This window comes from Bombus flavifrons, chromosome 11, assembly GCF_040668555.2.
Source record: "Bombus flavifrons isolate JBK064 chromosome 11, iyBomFlav1_principal, whole genome shotgun sequence".
NCBI lineage: Eukaryota > Metazoa > Arthropoda > Insecta > Hymenoptera > Apidae > Bombus > Bombus flavifrons.
The window spans coordinates 10,956,037-10,979,670 of NC_138452.1; the positions used below are offsets into that span (position 1 = coordinate 10,956,037).

The 23,634-nt window shown below is 38.7% G+C and overlaps 2 protein-coding genes across 10 annotated transcripts in view; one reads left to right on the plus strand and one right to left on the minus strand.

Annotated features, from left to right (window-relative positions):
• The first annotated feature begins 245 nt into the window (after positions 1-245).
• Positions 246-6,194, plus strand: LOC138185031 (cytochrome P450 6k1-like). 2 transcript variants are annotated; one of them, XM_069123623.1, is made up of 6 exons: positions 246-366; positions 1,683-2,216; positions 2,449-2,820; positions 3,103-3,287; positions 3,400-3,688; positions 4,514-6,194. In XM_069123623.1, the coding sequence occupies exons 2-6, from the start codon at positions 1,694-1,696 to the stop codon at positions 4,690-4,692; spliced, it is 1,548 nt and encodes a 515-aa protein (XP_068979724.1). In that variant the 5' UTR covers positions 246-366; positions 1,683-1,693; the 3' UTR covers positions 4,693-6,194. The 2 variants fall into 2 exon arrangements, with proteins under 2 accessions (XP_068979724.1, XP_068979725.1); XM_069123624.1 differs by having other exon boundaries at positions 284-366; positions 2,023-2,216.
• A 4,537-nt stretch (positions 6,195-10,731) lies between these two features.
• Pde9 (phosphodiesterase 9) overlaps positions 10,732-23,634 on the minus strand; it is a 135,134-nt gene continuing 122,231 nt past the window's right edge. For all 8 annotated transcript variants that reach the window (XM_069123610.1, XM_069123612.1, XM_069123613.1 and 5 more), the window contains 4 exons: positions 15,734-15,971; positions 15,027-15,413; positions 14,544-14,795; positions 10,732-13,407 (listed from right to left, as the gene is read on the minus strand). In XM_069123610.1, coding sequence (XP_068979711.1) covers positions 11,605-13,407; positions 14,544-14,795; positions 15,027-15,413; positions 15,734-15,971 — 2,680 coding nt within the window. In that variant the 3' untranslated portion in view covers positions 10,732-11,604. The remainder of the gene's footprint in view (positions 13,408-14,543; positions 14,796-15,026; positions 15,414-15,733; positions 15,972-23,634) is intronic.

Sequence of the window (23,634 nt, forward strand, 5' to 3'; positions counted from 1 at the left end):
ATATGTCTCTTAATGTGTGAAAATCAAGTAGTGAATTATGGCCGAGATGTTAACTATACATTACAAACAATTGATAACTTCCAAAAAAATGTCTTACCAGTTAAGGTGCCAATTCTTACCATTTTCTCGATGCTAAAATCTGCTACGAGAATTTTTCGCAAATGGCACTTTGTCAGCAAGTAATGATTCAGCGGTAAATTTCACAAGAGAGGGGAGATTACAAATGAGACATATATACTATCACCGCGGACAATGCAAAGCTCACTCTCGTAATGTACATTACAAGTTTCGGAAATATTTCCTTATTTTATTTAGCATCTGCTACCTTATAGTGCTTGTGACTAGCGAAGAAATCGTTTCATAGCGGTACGTACGGTATTTTTCACTGCAACACATACCGCAGAATTAGATTATCTGTTCTATTTTTCTATTCCTTTCTGATAATTTTCCTCTTTTATTTTGCAAATTAGATTCAAATGTGTCCCTACTCTGATTCACGAAGTTATGTATAGTGCAATTTATCACCTTTTCTTTCTTTTCTGAATAATTTACTCGGTTTCAATCGAACAGTATTTTCCTAATTACACCAAAATTTTACTGTTTGTTTTAAATTAATGGGGATGCACGTGGAAAAGAGAACAGAGTCCACCAAATCCGAACGATTATACAGATCAATCACGGATACAATCATTGTACCTTCACTAAAATTCTTTTTGAGAAAATGATTTACATTTACGTTTTACCTATTTTTCTATTTCAATAAACTATGTCCATCTCATAGAATATAGTTTTCTTACATGATATTCCTTTTCTAATATTCTCCGCTTCTTGATAAAAACTCTAATCTTGAATCATTCCACGCGAGACGCCAGAATATTCAACACTCTGTGCCAGCGAATTACTCGTTGATTGAATAATACACAATTGTGTTCAACCAGATAGATATATTTCATCTTCTTTATAAAAACATTAGAAAAGTGTTCCTACTAGATTAATAATTGACAAAATAAGTTTTGTCATAGGTCAACAAGTTCTTAAAGTTTTAATAGAACTGACATTAGTGATTTTTTTTAATCAGAGACTGATAACATATTTCATTTATTGTATGTTAACAGACCTCCAGATATTTGAGCAATTTCGTACTTTTGTGAACGAAATTACATACAAATAATGGTTTATTTTACATTCATTAAATAAGATATCAATATCCAAGATGCAAACAGGGGGCTGATCGAAGTACAAGGTTTGCGATGAAAACGTGACGTCGAATTTTTAGACGCACCGGGCAAATTATTTACAACGTTAACTATTGCTGATATATATACCCCAATCGACGTTCCGTAAACCTTGTCACCGGGGTTCGAGCCTCTAAGTAGTCGCTGAATGATCGGAGTGCGTACACCCCCTTAGCATTTGCCCTCCTTCGTACCGCAGTATCAGAGTGGCGTCGACATTGAGAAAAAGAATATTCGACTAAAGAGAAGGTAGACTCCTACATTTCCCTCGACATAAGAAGCAAGCTTAACGAATTTCGAGAACGATTTATTACTATGAAGCATTCCGCGAAATATTGTCCAGCTTTTGCATTTCTCTAAATCCATGATAATTCGCAATTCAAGAGGTGTTGATAAGTTTGTTAACGATTATCTTCTGAGATCAACAAAAACATTTTTCCTTTTCAGACTCATTTAAAATGGTCTTATTAACGCTATACTGGAGTCTGGATGGCATTCTCATCCTTTCGACCCTGATGATTGCCGCTTATCTCTACATGACTCGTAAATTCAACTACTGGTCGAAACGAGGAATCACACAACTTGCACCTACGCCTTTCGTAGGCAACTTCATGGACTGCCTTCTGTCAAGAAAATCGGGCTCAGAATTTCTCAAGGACGTATACGATTGCGGCAAAGGTTTACCTTTGCTGGGATTCTACGTCTTCGACAAACCTCACCTGTTAATTCGCGATCCAGAACTCGTGAAGCACGTCCTAGTGAAGGACTTTGACTATTTCCCTGATAGGTACGCGATTGCAGATGAGAAAAGTGATCGTTTTGGATACGCAAATGTGGTGATGATGAAAAATCCAGGATGGAAATCTCTCAGGCCAAAATTGACACCGCTTTTTACCCCGGGCAAGCTGAAGACAATGTTCGATTTAATGTTGGCAGTCGCTGACGATCTTGGAATGTATCTGGATTCGTTGCATTTGGAGGGTAAACCGCTTTTACAGTGCATTTACATAATAACATAAATAAATAACATAATAAAATTGTTGTTAGTTCAATATACATTTTTAAAACAGTGATTCTCACTTAAGAGAAATGTTTTACAGAATTAAAAATCAATCTTCTTGATGCGAGAGACTTAAAAATTTGCAACAATCGTTTCTTGATTAAAAATGCAACAATGCCAGACACAACATAGGAAATCTAATATCTGTTTCAGGCGATGGAAAAGTAGTCGAGTTCAAGGATATTTGCGCGAATTTCACCACCGATATGATCAGTAGTATTGCATTTGGCTTAAATGTAGGTGCGGTAGAGAATCCAAAAACACCGTTTCGTGAATATGGCAGGAAGATCTTCCATTCTAATTTCTATCGTAACATGGAGTTACTTATCATATCCTTCTCGCCTCAGTTAGTCAAGTATCTTAAGCCGAAGTTTTTTGGAAAAAACGTAACTAACTTCTTCCGATCTGTTTTCTGGGATGTGATTGAACAACGAGTCGATTCCGGTCAGAAGAGGAATGACCTCATCGATGTGCTAATCGAGATCAGGAAAACATACAAGAACGACGAAAATTTGAAGGATTACAGTATGTATTTGCTGCAATATTTTACTAATTTCTATTAATGAAATTATATATCAATCGTCGAAAATCAAAAACTTCAAATAACAAACTCTGTGAATTACGATTTCATACATATCAATTACATGACTACTTCTTCCAATATAATTAAATTCATGTCACAAATTGATAATTATGCCCAAATATCTATATTTGCTAATTCACTTTCAATTAATTTTCCAATTGTATTAAATATACTAGATCGTTTTGCTAGAACTTTTGCGATGGAATTTAATTTGCATGTTTCAGAATTCGATGGTGACGATTTAGTGGCACAAGCGATCATGTTTTTTATTGCTGGTACTGAAACATCTTCTACCGCCATTGCTTTCACACTGCACGAGCTTGCAGTGAACCCAGATGTGCAGAAGACGCTTAGGGCAGAGATTCAGGATGCTCTAGAGAAAACTGGTGGCAAAATCACATACGATATGGTACGGCAACTACAAAAATGTTAAATTAGAAACACGGGATTGACATATGAATAGTATGTGAAAAAGGTTGTAATATAATTGTAAACATACTAAGAAATATAATGTTTCACAGATTACGACGTTACCATACCTCGATATGGTAATTTCTGAAACTCTTCGTAAATATCCATCTGTAGCACACTTGGATCGAGTTACCCTTGCCGATTACAAAGTGCCTAATTCCGATCTGGTGCTAGAGAAAGGCACCCCGATATTCATTTCGGTAATGGGTTTGCACTATGATTCGCGGTACTTCCCGAATCCAAAAAAATACGATCCACTGCGATTTACCGAGGAAGCCAAACGTGCCAGGCCAAGTTTCGTCTACTTGCCCTTTGGCGAGGGTCCCCGCGGCTGCATTGGTTAGTAAAATTTTCCGCAATATTTTCTAATGTCTTTAACGCCAGAGCTATCGATGGCAATCGTATGAAAGTAGAGTTAAAAGAATCGAAATGAAATACATATGTGTGTAGAAATGTATGCTTCAAGGACATAGGTACATACATGTGGAGATCAGTATTCGTTTCTTTAAACTGTACCTATATTATTAACGATAAGGTATTTATTTTTTTACGTAGGATGATTTGCAATCACACTAAGTATGATCTACAAAATGCGATGTGTGGAAATTTTAATCTCAACATGCATTTTCTCACGGTAGTTACATGGCGAAATCACTTTTATATTTTATATTACTTACTTCTTATATTATTATTACATACGAATATTTTTATTAAGGAATCTGCGTCTCTGCTTTCAAATCTCTTTTGACTTCAGAACGCACATACGGTGAAATTAAACATCAACAGCTATATGCTGAAGTATGTTACAGTTATAGAGGATGACTAGAAAATTTGAAAACGGAAGAATACCATCGAACAGAAGTTTATCTCCTTTTTGCACCACTAGTTGAGAAGAAACTACCAGAATGTGAATAAATATTTAACGACGCATTGCACGGCATTATCTATTAAACATATGAGTTTGATACAGTTTACTACGTTCTATTATCAGACAAATTCATACATTTTATGACTATTAAACAAATGGTGTTCTACTGTAATACACATTCCCAAATAGATAATTTACTAAGATCCTACTCAAACATGTTATAAGAAAGATGCGAGTACCAATGTGTATCTTTAGACTTTCTGTTGATGATTTCTTTCTTTTACTCTTCGTTCCAGGTATGCGATTGGGACTCATGCAATCCAAACTTGGAGTCGTACAGGTATTGAAGGACTACGAAGTTTCGCCTTGTGATAAAACCAAAACTTCAGTGGTCCTAGATCCCAAAATAATCATCACGACAGCTTTAGGAGGAGTACAACTCAACATTCGAAAGATTACCACTGCTGCTGATTAGACGAAACTAAAGTTTTACGAATCGCGCTATGCATACCGATTTTCTGCTTTCTTTGTGATAAGTTAGATATATTTTATTACCGAATCGGTGAAGTTCAACAAGTAACATCGTCATTTCTTTAGATATTAAGTATATTTTATAATTGTAATCCTAAATGCCCGAAAATTATGATTTCAAATATCTGAAAATAATTAAATTTATTTGATCGTATTAGACAATACGAAATCATCTTTCTGTAAATTTGTGGTATCCTGGCGAGGAAAATATTGCATGCAGAGGAAACACAGTTAATTTTGTTTCACTTACGCGGTCACATGTATATATTTATTTCATTCACTTATTCTCATTTACAAAAGAGACTAATCGGCCGGTTGGCCGCCACGTGGCCAGTGCATGACCGCCGCTTAACTTACAATTAAATCTCTGTAATATATTATTACGACACCTTAGAATCAAGTTGGAATGGCGAATACCATGCGGTATCCCGGCACCTTGTTCGTAGGCATTGTTCGACGATGGCGTTCGATACGCGTATTAGTCACTGTAATCTGTGGCATAACTCTCCATTCTGATCATTTGTATCGTGTCAGTTTCTAGAGCGAAGCGTCGGACATCCACGAATGGTCGAGTATGATTTTCTTGATTCTCGATTCTACGCTATCGAGTGTAAGTTTCGGAGAACACCTGCGCGGGATTTTAATAGTCTTGCTATTGTTTAGCTTCCGAATATTAAGAGGTAGCTTCTTCGTTTCTTCGTTCGATATAATATCATATGAGCAGAATAGCGATCGATCGTCATAATCGAACAAGGTATGTACGTACATACTTACGAACGTCGGGCATGCTTGTATTTGTTTCACGATACTTTTACACACATAATAACTATACAATTCATCGTTTACAATATCTGTGATAGTAACTCGCCAGCGAGCATAGCCGTTATTTTACGTCCTCCGTTCCATAATCCTTTTTCACCAGGTAAATATACGTTATACATACATCTAGAGCCGTTTTTTTGTTCGTACGCCATTCGCATCTCTCGACCCATTTCTTCGAATGAAAACTTTCCTTCCCCTGACTTCGAATCAGTATAATTTTCCAGATCTGGATGCAGTTATATTAACTCAGAGAACAGTATATTAATCTGCTAAACCGCACAAAGTCATCGTTATAAAATCACATTGATGCCACGTCGATTCGTCTACACTGATCTTAACCCCTTCCCGTGCCATTCAGTTCGACGAAAATCGGGCCCAAGTGGTAGACATCGACGAAGCCGATGGATAAACAGACCAGACTGATGCTCGTAGACAGGAACTAACATTCAGTCACGATCGTAACGGGCAAAAAAGCAGTCCACGAGCTCGGCTTGTTATGTTTAAGTTTGGCCCAAGTATCTGGTCGCGAGTCAGACTCGAGATATTCATGTTTGGGCCAAAATCTTCATCGCGAGTCTGACTCGCTAAAGTACGGGAAGGGGTTGACGTAACATCATTCAGTTTACATCTATCGTTTACTCGGTTTTCGGAGTCACGTGAATTTGCAATTCAAATAGCACACGAGAAACACGAGGAGAAGCGTAGTGCTAGGAACTTCCTTCCGTTTTTTCTGACGATTGCATATTTTAACCAGAATAATTTGCTCAAATTTAGAAATTATATTATATTAATAATCATACGTTTAGAAATTTTTAACGTCACGTTTAATTAACTTGCTGCTTGTCGAAAACAATATTTCATTAGTCATAGCCAGATGATAAACATACGATACGCTGGTAGCGGTTGCTTTAATTACAAAATAACATTTCTACTCGGAGCTAATGTAATCTATGGAGTCTCCAGAGGCTACTAGCCTGTCGAGTTAATTACATATTTCGCAGTAACATATTACTTACAACGTTAATTCATCGAGTTGATATATCGCGGTTGTGTCTCTTCAAATAAACTATCCATATTTATCTATCGTTTACTATTCGAGATGCTTATTTTCAGCTTGACAAGCATGCGAAAATATTTCACCAATTTACCATAGAATTTACATATTCGTGTTTATATCGTTAATTTTCGTCGTTCGTTTCTTCTCTATTTTATCTCAGTAAAGATTTGCAGAAAAACACATCAAGCAAACGAAGTACGCGATACAAACATTTCTGAAAATTTATAGAAGCACATTCGATCGAAAGATTAAGATTAATCTTTTCTAGAACGCAAATTATTATTCACGAAAGAGCGTTTACATCGGTGCATTTCGATAATTGATATTGCTCTGCCATTTCATTAGCAGTTTCACCGCTAAAACTGACGATCGGTTTCCTTTTCGGTTTCCATTATACACGCAGCGTAAAAATTGTTAACTCGTAATTTAAAGTTATTTAGTCGTTAATTAAACTATGTAATTATAAAATATAGGAAACTATGATTTTCTCATTAGTAAATTCAACGAAAGATAAATTGAAGATACGTTTTTAGATATTACCGTGTAGAAACAAACATATCCATTGCGAACGTGAATGTTCATCGCGAAATGATCGTGTTTTAGATGTTACAAACGCATGGAATAGTCGAAGCACGTAAAATTAGGATACTAAGGAAGAGTATAATAGGAGAGCATAATGATCGTTCAAGATTTTAGGTTGATGGGACCGAATGCGCCCTGGGAATGTCGATTTTATTGAATCAACTAAATAGGACTGGAAATTAGGAAAAGGAAGAACGTGGAAATGTTAGTGTATGTACAAATATCGAGGATTTTCTCTACCAAAATCTTACTTTACATTTTTCCTAATTATGAACAATCTTCGGTCCCATATTACGCTAACTTTTCAAATCTATTTCATCTAGTAATACTTTCTGAACTTTGGCCCCGCTTCTCTTCAATTTCACCTCCGTCTCCACTTTCTCGAAATCGAAGCAAATCCGTGTACACGTGCGGCCTGTATTCGTCTGAAATTCACGTGACTCTCACAGGTTCTCACGGCAAATAACAACGAAGTCATCTGGGCGCGTCTCGATTCACAATGTCGTGGTCGTCACAATGCGCTTGTCGACGTCCGTTTAACGCGACGATCGCTCCTTTGTTTGTTAATTAGCACCGCATCCGCGGCGAAGGTAATTGAGTGGGCGACGAAACGAAGATCACAAAGGTTGCGGACGATAGAATTCGTTTTAAAGCGGATCTGATCGAGCGTGTATTTCAGAAAATCACACTCTGTGCCCTATTTTTGTTCACGATTTCCGATCGTGACACCATTCCAATCTCTTCTGACCATCGCTCTCATCTTTTTTTCTTTTTTTCCTTTTTCTTTTTTTTTTCGGCAAGAGAAAACGCACGATCGATTACGCTGCGGTAATTGACGAGAATAATTGGGACACGAGGGCTACCTCGTCGCGAATTAAACGATTGGACCACCGAATTTCGTTCCTCCTCCTGTTCTCAGTCATTTCTTCCTCGAAGCCTCGTTTTGCTTTTGGTATCGAGCTCGATCAACGCGATATTATTTATAGTATTTCGGCTGACCGCGCCCGCGATTCAAAATTTGAAAATTAGTACAACACCGACGATTCAATGAGGAGTGTTCGATTGTCGACACGGGATGGTCCGAGAGTTTCTAGGAAAACGGACTTGCCCGATTGCTCCATTATACTGTAATCTCTAGTACATGTGTAATCGATTTAACGTCTAGGAAGAGACAAATAAATATTGACAAAGATCAGGCACAGACAGCGAGTGATAGAACGAAAAAAGCATTTGATTTTTACAATCAGTCGTTGGTGCGATAGAACCGAGGAATTTCGATTCTTCGATGGAAACATGTATTTTCTGGTTTACTCGTGAGGGTGTTAAGATCAAATACTTTTTTTGCCTCGTACCACTGGAAGTTTAATAAGTTACATTATAGCGTGTTTACAACGTTGTGTGTTTCGACATGGCTCACTTGCTCGAACACACCTTCGCATTCGCCGATCCTGCCTCTCTGTTCGTCTACGTGGGTCGAGTATTCCACGAGATTCGACGATGAAATGGAAGGATTCACGCGACCAATGTTTACGGTCGATCAAGGAAGAGCTAGACTGAGGATGCTCGCGCAAGTCTTGGCCGCCGTAGGAAGAGATTTATCGACTAACAAACGTCTACGATTGATTAAAAAAAAAAAGAAAAAAAAAATGTTTAATTAAACGGTAAGTTCGAGATCAAAGTTTCTTACTTAAAAAGCAAATCGATGTCTCCCTGTTGATTGAATTTTTTAAATTAACCCAGAAAGGAGCAGGTATTTCGAAAATACGGTGAACGAATCTCTTCCCGCGGCTTCTCTCGAGAGGGGAGACAAAATCGAACAAGCATTACGCAGAATGCAGAGAGCCGATCGCGTGGATACAGGGTTTTTTTCTTCCTGTTCTACGATCGCCGTAGAAAAACGAAGAATGCCCCAAAAAAATTCAATCTTTTTTTTGGGGGGGTCGTGAAGACGATAACGTAAGACTAGACTTCAACAATACATGCGGTTTTTCATCGCCGTAGAGACACATTGCTGGTGGAGTATAAAAATATAAACATCTAAAAATGAAAAAGCGAGACACCGTTGCGCAGAGAATTGATGCTGTGTCGAGGCTGAAAACGCGTGCATCACGAGGGTGTTCTTCTACGTTAGGCTGTATCCATTTTATAATCATATTTTTCGGTTTTTACCCGCTTTCTTCTCGTTCTAAACGCGTTCTTAAAATATTCAAATAAACGGAGGATACATTTTTTGTCGATCCATTAAAAATTTAGCGAGTAGATAAGCGAATACCATTCTCAGGGATAGGGTGTTCATCGACTACGAGTAGACGAAGTACAAGAATCGTTAGATCAGAGGATACTAGCGACTTTCTAACGACTTTTTTTCGGTTTATGTAATTCTCGACTGGAATAACTGTTCATAGTTTTTAAATCAGAGGAAGACACCTTCTCAACGAGGAAACAGCGTTTATTTAACATTCATCTAAATTTCTGACAGATCAACAAAATCATTTTCCAAATCGAGTGCGAGTATTTGCCTCGAGATATAATTCGAACGATCGGTTTCGTCTCTTTTTTCCGCGACATTTACGACACACGAAAATTTCTTTCCGTTCTTTTCTCTCTGCTTTTTCGTGTCTTCTTGTTTTTCGTCGCTGGGCAGGTTTACCATTTTCTTCTCCAATTTATTTAGTTCTTTTTTTTTCTTCCTCTTGTCTCAAACGAGGCATGAATTTTTTCGAATTGTAATTCGACACGACGTGCCTGTCTAGATCTGCTGCATTCTCTATCTACCTACACGCTGAACTTGTGTGTTACAATGGACCTGCTTCTTCGTACGATCATTTTTTTTCTTCTTATGTATTTATAATATTTATATACGTTATGCGTTTCGATGGGAGTTGCATATATTTATATATATATTTTTTATGTATATATATATATATGTATATATGTATAATAACGAACAACATTAATGATTACTCATTAGGCTATCCTTTTAATTGGACAATAAATAAAATAGTTTATATACCGCGCCTTCTCAGTTTCTTCTATCTTTCAGGCCGTTCATCCATATATATTTTCTCTCCTACTTTCTTAACTTCAATTCCCTTTTTTGATCTAATTTCTTCTTCTCCTATACCATTAATTTCCTCTAATTTCAACTCGTTCTCACCACCTGATCTCGACATTTAAATTTTATCGTACGTAATTTTTCCTTCTACCTTTCTCTCCCTCCCTTTCATTCTAACACACTCTCCTCTTCCATTCACTCTGCTCTCGGAACGGAGATCGATAATTAGGAGCAATATACATATATTTGGTATTCGCCAGCTGTTCGACAGTTTGGCTTCGATACGAACGTTAATTACACTCACACATTTTCTGGTTACATTTGGGAACAGCTAATCGACATACTACACGCACGTACTCTAAGACATATTTTTTCTTATTTTTTCCTTTTTTTTTTCTTTCTTTAAATTGCGATTTGAATTTCGTACAACTGACTTGAAAGTCAAGAGACTTTCTTTCTTCGTCTGCCTCTACTCTCTTTCAACTGTTACATTCTAATAATTTGCCAAATCATCTCCGATGCGGCAGAACAATCAGATTTTTTTCGCTAATGTTTTTCTTTGCCTCCTCGTCGAAGAGAAGGCTTGTCCCGGAAATCGCCCAGGTGATGGTGTACGATCGTGTCCGTGGTCGCCCGATACCGAACACACGTGGCTCAAAAATTCTTAAAGTTAAAATCCCTTCGAGCTTCACGCGAGAAACGCAACATTCCGCGACCCAGTCTATCCAGACTCAGAGTAGTCAAGACGTGTTCAATTGGCGGAATGTGGATCCTATTGGATAGAGGATTGTCACGATACTATATTTCGTAATTCCTGACCGATCGATCGGTCGTCGATAGATTGTTACATAACGCGTGGCGACTCGGTCGATCGAGAAAAGCCTCATCGGAAATTTCCTTACGAATAACGTCTAGCGCACGAGGTCGAGGTAAATAATCGTTTTCAGTTTAACAGACAGATGTGATCCAACAATGGCCGGCGATACAATCTAATGAAAATCGAGTCGAGACAATGTCGACGGAACACGAACGCTCTGATCGTCACTCGATTTCCTTCGCTTCCGTGCACTTAACGTCACGGTATCTCTCGATCTTCTTCTTTTAATCTCAGCCTTCGTCAACGATCTTTGGCTCCAACGTCTCCTCCCACCTTTCGATAATCATCGACTTCTCTAGTTTTAACGCGCGAGAAAGTAGCGGTCAACCCTCGGTTCGTGGATCGACACTACACGAAACGCGAGCACACGTTCTTAACTGCTGCAACAGAAAATATTCTCAGCCAGCCACTTGTGCAGGCCCGACAACTGTTTCTCAGAAGAGTCCTCGACCACCAGGCCGTATCACTTGATCTCCTCGCGACTCGATGAACGCGGAGGATGCGACGACAACGGAACTTCCGATACCTGCCTCTTTGGTCGAAAGCTTGCCGTCAGGGAGGAAATCCAGCCGCTCGGAGATTGCGAGCTTTGATCGTGCAAGGAATCGCTGTTGCTGTTGCTCCTGGTGCTGTCGATACTCATGCCGGACTTGAATCGCGACAACAGACCAGGCGATTTCTTGGACGTTGCAGTTGGCGAAGAGTACGTTGGCTTTTTCCGGCATTTGGCCGAGTCCTTGCACAACATTGAGTCCAAACTACCCGTGTGTGGACGTTCCTCCGTCTTCTTTGGCTCCAACGAACCGAGCATCACGCTTTCGGTCTGCTTCGCCATCTTCGAGATATCCTCCATGCTCGCCGAGCTTCTTCTAATTTCTATTTTGCCTATATCTTCTTGTACAGCCTCTCTGGACCCGTGCTCAGGCTTGACAACGATCTCCGGTTGTTGCTGCTGCTTCTTCGTACGCACGTCAATTTCTCTGAACTCGATATCCAGAATCTTTTGATCCTTCGCTTCTTTCAGACTGTGCGTCTTGCTCTCGGGATTCGAAGAATTTCGCCGGTGTTTCGCCAAAGATCTCTCCGACATCGCGCTCGGTAAAGCTTCCAACGAAGCGGACGATCTTTTCTCCTTGACGAACGACACCTTCCAGACACTGCCTCTGTTCTTGTACTCCGTCGATTTCCTCACCTTTGGCAATGTCATAGCACGCTTATCCACCGAAGACAATTCCACCACCGTCGCTATAGCTTTGCTCTCTTTCACCGAGACTTTAGCAAGGTTGCAACGCTTGCAAACTGCTAGAGAGTTATTGCGCCTGGAAGAAGTGGTCGCCGTGGCCATCAAGTTGCTTTTGTTCAGCGTCTTGGTTACGTGTTTCATAGGCTTCGGCGCAGTAGGGTCCTTCGAGTCGAAGCTGATACTCAGCCGATCCGTGAAGTTTCTTAATCTGGAAAAGATGGACTTGTGATTGTTGGGTCCTGTTTTATCCTCGCAACAACACCGGAGCCCAACCGTCTCCCTCTGTACCTCTTTGCGACTAGACTTCATCTCCTGATCGTTCTCCACTAAGCTACTCGTTTTCTTCAGGTTGTTCCTCTGCTGGGTTTCGACTACCACGTTACCGTTGCCCTCCACCATTTTTCGTTCGTTCCATTTCGCATCTAGGAAAACGGGTTCGTCTTTCTCCAGCTCCTCGAGGATTCTGGTTCCTTCCGCGGACCACGCGCTGACGGGCGAGCTCAGGTCGCTGCCAAGATTCTCTCCTTTACTGCGTCTTCTTTCGCGCTCGTGATCCCTAACAGCCCTGGCTAGGTCGTGACTATGATAATCCAGTGACGATTTCTCTCGACTACCCTTTCGACTACCCGGGTAGCTTTTCCTACCTGTTGCCGGCCCAGTCAACGTCCCCTCGGTCGAGATTTTGAACTTCAACGTTTTCTCGCTCACCTCCACCTCGGTCGCTGTCTCAGGATCCGAACTCTCGAGGTTCTCCGCTTCTTCCGCCGTCAGGTTCTCCGTCATCTCGTCATCGGTGGATCGCGATCGCGAGTGAACTGTGCCTATGGAACGTTTCGAGCGCATACTGTGCGACGAGGTAGATTTCACCACGCTAGCTGACCCGGTGGTCCCGGACGTTACGGTTATCAGATTCGCCTCGCCCAGGTCTGCTATGCTCTTCCGGTGATGCCGCTCGTCCTTCGCTGCTTCGTTCAATCTGCGATAATATTCTAAAGCTTCCCGCACTGGCTGAACTATTAGGTTCTGGAAGAGAAATTTTTCTGTGTTTGTTAGTGTGTTTGTTATTTAAATATTAAAATTTTGAAGATTTCTTAGTTCGATAAAATTACGATTTAAAATCGGTTTATTAACTCTCTAGGAAATATTCATCCTACGCGTCACGGTTACGAAACAATCGATCATTCTGGTACACGATGCAAATCTTGTTTAGGCAGCAAGAGAAACCTAATTGACGCTTCCTTTATAAATCAAAAAATCAAATAATTTTTTTTCAAACGTTTGAAGCTTTACATTCTCTTATACACGCAAGATTTGCATTCAGTTGATACAGGATGATCCTCTCGCTAATTCAAAGGCAATCATCATACCGTAGATCACATATTCTTATTTTCATTTCACACATACACGCCTACACAACTGTTTCAGCTCTAACATAGACGGAATATCAACCTTTGGGGACAGATCACACACAAAGACGTATCATTATCGTCACAGCGTGGTTGCATTACCTTTGAATTAACTATCAAGCGAGTAGATTATACTCTATAACATGGAGAGGCTATAAAGCCGTGTGCATACACTACGATGAGTGACCTGAGCGATAAAGCTGATACGCGATCGATGATCGGAAGCCTATTGACGTTTGAGAATCGACGATAACTGTAAAGCGATTTGGAGAATACACGCGAGGATCTGATTAATTCTGCTGTATGGAAATTTGTTTGTAACAAAAACGTTGTAACTAGATTCTTAAATCTTGTTTTAAATCTACTAAACATTCTTTGTTAGTCGTCTTCCCTCGTTACATAATTTAGCCAGCTATTTTCTTATACATAGTATTATCAAAAAGAAATTAATAATAAAAAAAACTAAATTAATTACTCGATATTGGTGGCACATAATATTTAATCATTTTTGCGAATAACATTTCATCGAGCTGTGCATATTGTGACAATATTTATAGATAATTTGGTAGAAGAGTTTTCCGATATACTGTTTGGATCTGATATGCAAATGGATTTGATATTAAAGCAAAGGACATGCTTGAAGTTTTATGTCAATCTTGTAAAAGTGTTATATTTTTTCCAAGTATCGATCTTCATCTACCCTTATCAAAATACTAACAGCACCTTGGACAATAAGGGTGGTAATAAAAGTACCTGCAGCTGTGGAAGCAGTTCCCCAAGGGCCTCGAAAAGAGGAAGTAGAACGAGACCGATGAAGCTGACTTGGGACGAGGGTTTGGTTACTTTATCGCGATCCATAAATGGCGTCACTGGAAGTCCTTCGAGCTTCTCCGCGTCGCTCTGCTTGAAGAATTCTTGCAGCAACCTATCCAGCCACGGTTCCGCGACTTCCATCGGCCGGGCCTCGTTGCTAATATCCGCCACCTTGATGAGGATCATCGATAACTAGAACAGCAAATCACGGATTTTTAACATTGCCTTAATCTGAATCTTTAAATCTAATTTTCTGAAAGTAGTCGCTACAGCGGACTTTAATTTGAATTACCGAATGATGAATTTATCATAGATTTTTGTATTTGACACGAACTATTGATTCACTTCGTGCGTTTATATCGTAACCGTACGTAGACAAAATAATTATGAAATAATATGACAAATTGAAACGTAAAAACTTACTAAATTAATATGAGCCTTGCTGGAGTAATCGAATTCTGGGATGATATCCGTGAATTGACCGAGGATCTCGTTGTGCCTGGCCATGTCCGTTGCAAGAATACACCTGATGATCCCTTCGCGTACGACTCGATATGTCGCATTGTCCAGCGACGCTAATATGTTACATTCCGGTGCTTCTAAAACACGAAAAGCTACGGAGCAATGATGGTTCTCCAGAGGTGAGATATCGTTGTAACGCAGAGCCAACTCGGTACGGGCATTTATTTGATAAATGTTGTTGTATCCTGGGTGATCTAGATCGTGGCAGATGCAGGAGACAATTAATATAAAAACCTCCAGATCGCCGATTCGTGACGGAAGATCCACTGTCCAGGCTATTGCGTACATCTGCGTAAACAGAACATTGGTTAAAACGAAATACGATTATACGTACATACTTATTTTATTTTTATCATTTTAATCGTGTTTTTTTTTTTTTTTGCATATTTAAGAGCATATTTAAGTGTACGTTATGAGTTAATTGCTCTAAATTTTACTAACATCTACGCTATTCGAATATTTCCTATATTTGTTATGTTTACGTATATTCGCTCTGTGAGAAGATTGCGCGTAAGCGATTCGTGAAAACGAAACGCGTAGAAATTACATAGATGGAAAAACCCACGCGTTGTGTTTTAACGCGGCAGGCGTGTAGATCGTGCACTTGCCATTTGCGCCACGCAGAAGCAATGCCTAAAGTTATGAAACGGCACTTCGTTATAGTTGTTATAAACTTCGTAGAGGAAGTTCCTCAGGATTGGTAAAGGAATGTTAAACTTTTGAGGTAGGTCCAGCTCGACGAACATCGTCTGCAGCATCAATAGAAGCTCTTCGTCTTCCCATTGCCGTGCATCGAATGCTGGTGAGTGCAGCCACTCGCGAACGTTCGACGATACTGATACGTCGCTGTAACACAATCACAGACATTAACTTCGTAGCATCGAAATTCTATTTAGACAAATAGACAATGGATTAATTTCTATCGTTTAACCGAATTGCTAGTGCCCTTAGATTTGGAATTTTTATGATTAGACCGTGAACGTCCATGTGCGTTTTTTAGGAAATTTACAAATTCACGATACGATGATAAGATAACTAAGAATAAGACGTCACAGAATTAGGCGCATCTACACGGAAATGTTAATCTCGAGGATTGAAATAAATTCAATCGTAGCATTCATCAAGCCAGCTATTTTAGAATCACGAGAAGAACAGTTACTTTTATATTCGAAAGGGGTGCATTTTGTACATTTCTTTTCTTTCGTATCTCGCGTCTTTGCTTGCAATAGCAATTTCCATATAATTACATGCTTCTACATCAGAGAAGAGCCACAAATCGAGATGCAAACTTCCAGAGCACGGTTCTACTTCGAGGAAAAAACGGAGGCTCCAGTTTCCTTTCAAAGTATCGAGTCTCTTTAAGATCGCCAACGTCATCCCCTCCGCCTCGTCATCCGGATAAAATTAATCGGATTAGTATGTAATTTCGTCGAAGTACCACCGTTGCCTGGTATGCAGTATTTTGCGCAATAATGTGTTACCCGCTTATTGAACTAAATCAACATAAAGCCCGACCTACGACGGATTGGAATTACATTAGGGATGTATCGATTTGCCAGTGTAACGTGCCAAACAGCACACGCGGCTAATCACGATAAACATGCTATACACCACGTGTCCGTACCTTCAAATATCAAGTAAACATTTATTGTACTCGCAATGGTATTTTTCTTTCTACAAAATGGTCGACCGATCGTGCAAATGATAGAAGAGTGATTGTGTCGTTCGGCAAATATTGATAGCACTGTATTTACTGGCAAAATATTCGTTTGAATAACATATATATATATATATATATATAAATGATAAAAGATTCGACATACGAAGAGCGAAAACTATTTTTATATTCTGCGAAACTTTAATTCTATATCGAAATGATTATTAATTGAATGAAAATATATTAGCCCTTTAATAATTATTTAAATAATATAAATGATTTAACAACGTTAACGACAAGAAAACTATTTCAATGGAATCTTACAAACATTAAGAGAAAGATTGGAGAGAATTGTGAAAGCACAAGATGATTACGTTCTTTTATACCATTGAAATGTACATATGTTTCAAACATTCGTTCAAATATCGGTATAACGAGCAGTATGAATTTATGGGACGGCCTGATACTTCTGCCAGCGCTGTCCAAGCGAAGCGTAAGCCCTTTGGGCATCTCTCGCTTGTTCTCGTCGTCAGGGAAACCACATGATGCTAAACAAACGATCATGACACTGCATTATGTCGACGTTCCGCTGATTAGCTGTCACGAGACTTTAGCGTTGCTTTTGTTAACAACGTAATATCGCGCGAAGAAAATTGCCAAGGAGGAAAGTAGATTCTCAGAAATAATTAGCGTTCAATTTATTATTAAATTATTAAATTTCACGACTACTATGACAATTAGAATGCTTCAAAAAGTGAAAAATAAAATTATTACCCGACATTCGTTATTTTAATTTACCATATTTTCTTTCCCAAGACAAAGACTTTTGTTCGAAATCCAACCGCCTGAACGAACAAGTGAATGAACAGCGAATCCAATAGATTTCATTAACTGGAAATGTTCTACTTAAGATTTCACGAATTCCAATCAGGTCAAATACAATTACTCGACGTTACGTAGGAGTTGATGTGTCGAGATCGAGGCACGATCAAGGAGATTAAGCAGAAGCACGTGTAGCGAAGACCGCTAATTGGCAATCCGCATTTAGCTCGCGCATCAAATCGTGGTACGGGATAATGTTCGCTTTGTGACGCTCCCTATTATAACCCAGCAATAGTAGGTCATTAGAGAGATAACGGTAGCTTAATGGCATTTTGCGGTAACACTACGGAGCTTGCTACTGTCACGGGCCATCCATCCATCCGTTCAAATCGAATAAGTCGACGAAAAACATTTTCAATGTTTGCAATCAATTAATAATCTTAGTTGTCGGAACGGTTCGCGATATTTTCATGCGGTTTCCGCGAACGGCGATTTGCGCAGCATTTGTTACGTCTCGTTCGACGTTTCGTACATCCGGCATGTTTGCTGCGGTTTATTTGCCTTGTTTCCGTGCGGGAATCGATTGACGTTCGTTTTTTATGTGCAGTGTTTTTTCCATGAAAAACAGAGCTTTTGCAAAACGATAATCAAAACTTGGTGCTTCGCATGCCGAGTTCCTCCTCTGCGAAAAATCCTGGATCGGTTTTTTTTCGAGTCACGGTGCATTTCACAAAAGAAATCGAATTGCCACGAGGAAAAAATAGAGGAGAATAAAATATCATGAAACAAAGCACGAGGAACGCATGATTGGTTATGCGAAATGGTAATAGAAGCGCATGATTATTGTCGAACTTTATTCGACCGTTTTCTCGCACATGAATTACAAGCGCGTTTATACTTTAAAGGTAAATCATCCGAGTAAAATCGATCTGGAAACGTTTACAGACAGATAGATCTCTTGTTTCGAAAATCAGGAATAAAACAGCACTGGAGTCCGAGCGGTGTCTCGGTTGTTTCAAGCGTCGAACATGAATTCCCAACAGGCAGAGTTGTACGATCCGTCTCGAAATTCAATTTACCCACGTAATTCGGCGTAATCTTGACGAAGATCCCACGGGTTGTGCGCTTAATCGCTCACGAAACGATGTCGAACGTGTTGCGCTGCATCGCGAGATCTTCGCAGGATGAATGCATAAAGAACGGGACGTAGAACAATGCATTTTAATGAAACGTGTCCCGATACTATCATATAAGAAAATCACAATATGGAGAATCCATATTAAAACGCTTTCGTGTCAAAAACAGAAGTGCGAAAAACAAAGTTACGATATTGTATATAACAAAATGAAAGACGCGTTGAGAACTAAAAATTGAAATGTAAGTAAAGAGTGACAGTAAAGGATTAAATTGTTTATCGATACGGTCAATTTAGTGGGCAATTAACTTCTTCCACCGTCGAGCCCTTTTGCTTCCAATAATCTCCACGAGCGTTGTTTGCTCGAATCACACGATACTTCGCTTTTATCACGCTTTCGATTCAAAGAAACTTCGTTATCGATACTAATTCCATTCGAATGACTTTCCTCCCTGACTAATAACATAATTGTTATGAGTTCACTAGCTGCGGTTGCATATCGACTTCGGCATTATGCTCGGAAACGGCAGCCTTTTATATTTATAACTTGACATTTAAACGTCTGGCAGGAATATCGAAGTTTCTTAGTTATTAGAACTACTCGCAAACGTAACTGGCATTTGAGACATGCAGACCACGCAAATTGGTAAGCTTTGCTGTCTACGTTCACCCGTTCGTACTTTATTACACGCTGTACAAATTGAATGCAATTTAATATGTACTCGCGGCAATCTATCGGCTTCTTACAGAAATTTATCGATCGTGTAAACAGTAAAGATTAGTCAGTGCTATTATTGCTTTGATGAGAACGCGTAATGGAATGTGATCCTTAGAACGGAGAGTAGCGTATTTTACTTAGAAACGATTCTTTTCTAATATTTTATATTAGAAAAATTCTTGCATTTTTTTTTTATACCATTCATCGTTGATTATACCATGTTCATTAAAAATTTTAATTAAATTTCTCAAGAGGATTACAAACGCGAGATACTTTATAGAATATCCACTGGTCATATATCTTGATAAGTTATACGTTTCATTGTATCGTTAGAAAGCCAACGCAATCGCTGTTTTCCTATAACGTTCCGATGTAATATTCATTTATAACAGGTCGATATAATATTAATTACGCTGAAGACCGATCAATTTCCTATAACACTTCCACATTCCCCTCAACTTGAAACTTTCATGGTAGCTCTCAATTACGCTAGAGTAATAAATCTGTTGAATTAAATTCCGATATCACCGGTTACCACTCATCTTTTTTCTTCAAAAGAAGAAAAGGAAGGTAAGAAAAGACTATCGTTAAATTTCGAATACGCGATACCCATCTAAATTCCAACACGAGCCACCAAAATTCCTCTAACTTCAGTAGCGAATTACGTTCAGTGCTGAAACGCGTTTCAGTCGCGTTGAAACTCGATCTTTCAGCTGGACGGCTCGCTTCGTTAGCTCAATAGAAAACAATTTTATACATATCGTCAAGGTTTTAATTAATACTGACATGGAAGTAATTACGACTTTATAAATGAAGTATTTGATTTTCCGGATAGTTTGAGTTTACCTTTCGTTTTTTGAAATACCGTAATGTCGATTAAATTCATTGTTAAATTCATGTCCCAGCAAATTAATTTCATGAAAGGACATTCTCGCGTTAAATAGAGAAAAACAAAGCTTCAATTTCAGTCTGTTTTTGGAAAACACGAGCTATTGACCCGAGCTAATGGACTCCTGAGTATACATTTATGTATAAATGTTTGTTCGAAAACTGTTTGTGCTTGAAACCGAGATCGTTTCTCTGGAAGAAATGGGTGTAATTGAACAGTCTCCTTTGTAACAAGCTTTTATTTGGAAAAAGCTCGCGGATGAAATTGAGCGAACATATTTAAATTCCAATAAAATTTATTAAAAAGTAAAAAGAGAAGAAAATCAGAAAATTTGAAGATAATCGGTTTTTAATATTTTCTCTTTATTCATTCACAATTCGATACGAACACTGTTCGCTCTGTGAGACCTAAAGCTAAACCATACTGACTCCATCAAAGCCATGCTCTTGTTAACGTGGCCAGATTTTTGAACACTCCAAACGGTCGAGCGAGTTCCAGTATCAACCTGAAGAGGTTTCGGTATATGTTCCCAAAGAGACTAATATTTTTGGATTTTCACAATTGTTCTTGAAACACGTACACGTGATGAAGTTGAATTTTCCAACTAATTTTCAGCGAAATATATACCTTTTTCTATTTGTTCCAATTCAATTTACTTTTTTCGTTCAAACTAACTAGAAAATATTGTTCAATTATTTCCGTCTACTTCAATAAGAATATTCCTTTTAATTCTATCGAAATAAACGATAACAATAAAATTGAATGGAAAAACTTTGTCTATAAATTCTCACGTCACATGTCAAGTTTGATTTCTCCTGATCCATTAATCAGGTTTTGATAATTGTTCACCTGTGATGGTAAAATCACTTGTGATTGAAAGGAAGAAGACGAACGATAAATCATGCAATGACGCTCGTTATACTATGACGTAAAAGTGTGCACAGAATATTCTACGCTTACTTCTCCCTTGTTTCGTTCAATGATTCAACGGACGTGAAATCAACAGTATAGCGTTTCCTTCTTCGATGTTTCACTATCCTTTTTTGTATCCTTCATGAATTCTTAAAATTTCATAAAGCTATGTATATGCAAAATAAAAAGCGCAAGGAATAACAACGCGTAAACACGCAGAATGATCATGACTCGGAAAGTAATTACAAGATTAATAAAGCTAAATTCATCGAAAACTTCAGCTCGGAAATAGCAAAGCTCGAGCGTGATAATACGGTGAAAAAACTTGAAATAACGAGTGTCAAAAAGGAGAAGAATAAAGATCAAAGTTGAGAAAAGCAAAACGAGAATTCGAAAGGTTCCTCCTCCTCTATCATTTAAACGCCGTATCATTCGGTGCAACTTAATCAAAATCATAAATCGTCTCGTAACGCTCATTACGTAATCACGAGACGTAGACGTTGCACTATTTCTCTCTCTCTCTCTCTCTCTCTCTCCTTCTTATCCCACTTCACAGTGATTCAGAGGATGCGGAATTCACGAGGACTTCCTCCTTCACCTTCTTTCCTTCGTGAGCCATTGAAAATTCTACGCGCACAATGCTTCAAGTGCCTTCTCCCTCTCTCTTCCTTTCTTTTCCTCCTCCCCCCCCCCCTCTCTCGCTCTCTCTTTCCGCGAATGACATCCTGCAACGATCAGCACGATAAAGTCCGGTGGGTAAATGAATAAATAATTCCGCGCCAACCCCATCCGCCCCTTTAGTTTTTCGTTCCGCGCGGACTTCTTAAATAAAAGTCTCGTACTATCAACGATCGACGAGGAGCATTAACGCGACGGGGCGACGACTTGATTTATTATGGAACTTCGTGCTACGAACTTGCTTCGCGTGTGCCGCGCGTTCAAATAGAAACGCCAGTGATTTATAATCTTCTTTGGTATAACCGTTCCTACTGTTAACAGTGTATGAACAAATTTATGAGACAGTTTCTTTTATCCGTTCGCTTTTTTTTGTAACACGAGGGATAATGTTAACACAATTAGAATTTGTTTCTCAATGAATCATTCATATAGAGATTCTCGGGTGAGAAACGAATAAATTTTCAGGTCAAATGCAAATGAATCACCCTTTTCGGACAATTTTTCTACAATTCGAATAATGGTAAATCCGCTGGAAAGATCTTGCCGGTGCAACGGCGGTTCATAGCTGAATATCCGCGTCCATACATTTTACGCGTGTCAAATGAAACTTGACTTTTATTTATCCCATGGTCGTGACTATTTTATATGACTTTCTCGTTGCAATCTATATTCGTCACGAACGGAGTGCCCTCAAAAAATAGTACCGAGCAACATCCAGACAAATACGTTGGACTCGAAAAAGCGTATTGGTTAATGCTTTCCTGAAACGGATCGATATATTTCACGAAACGTCCAAAAATGTTGAGAGACATAGTACTTTTAGCCCCGCGTCGATTATCGTCACATTTGTGCGTTAATAATGCTACATCGTAGACTAATTGTGTTACTCGTTATCTGTTTCAGAAACAATGGTAAAAAAAATTGTTCCATTTTTATTTCATAGTTGTTATACTTTAAAAAGAGTTTTAATGCGAAGAATATAAGTATCAGCTACCCCCTTGTAAAAATATACCGTGACACTTTGTGTATATCATAAAGTTTAATGGGTTTTGTTCTCAACACGCGTATATGAACGGAATATCTGCGTCTGCCTATTGACTGACTTATACTACTGCGGAATATAAACTACCTTTGAAAAATCTTGGGTGATAAATTACCTTTCAACGGTATGACGGATTTGTTTACTCGTCGCTGCATCACATCTGATACTGATTAACATTTAAATAACGGGATTATTAAAGTTTATAATTAAAATCCGATTAAATATGGAATTTTGTACGAAACGTTTAATTATTGGATTTCTATGCTTCAAACTTATCATTTCACAAAATTATACTTTTGCAGTAGATGCTATATTTTACTTTCTATAAATAATTACTTCGGCAAATAATAAATAACATAACTTAACAAATTCTCACTGAAACTTCTACACACCGGAACACATCAGCCGTTTCAGTTTCAGTTTCTCTGAAAACGTAAATTTAAAAGCATAATGGACGGTTTAAACCTGGATTCAGAGTAAACCAAGTTGCTCACCTTCTAACGCTACTGATTGAAATTAAATAGATCAATTACGATCGTCGGAGAGTGTACTCGAAAGAGATACAACAAGATCATAGGACGACAAAATCAAATTACCGTGTTGTGTAAAAAAATAAACGGATAAATAAATATTACTTTGAAAAGATATAGTCGAAA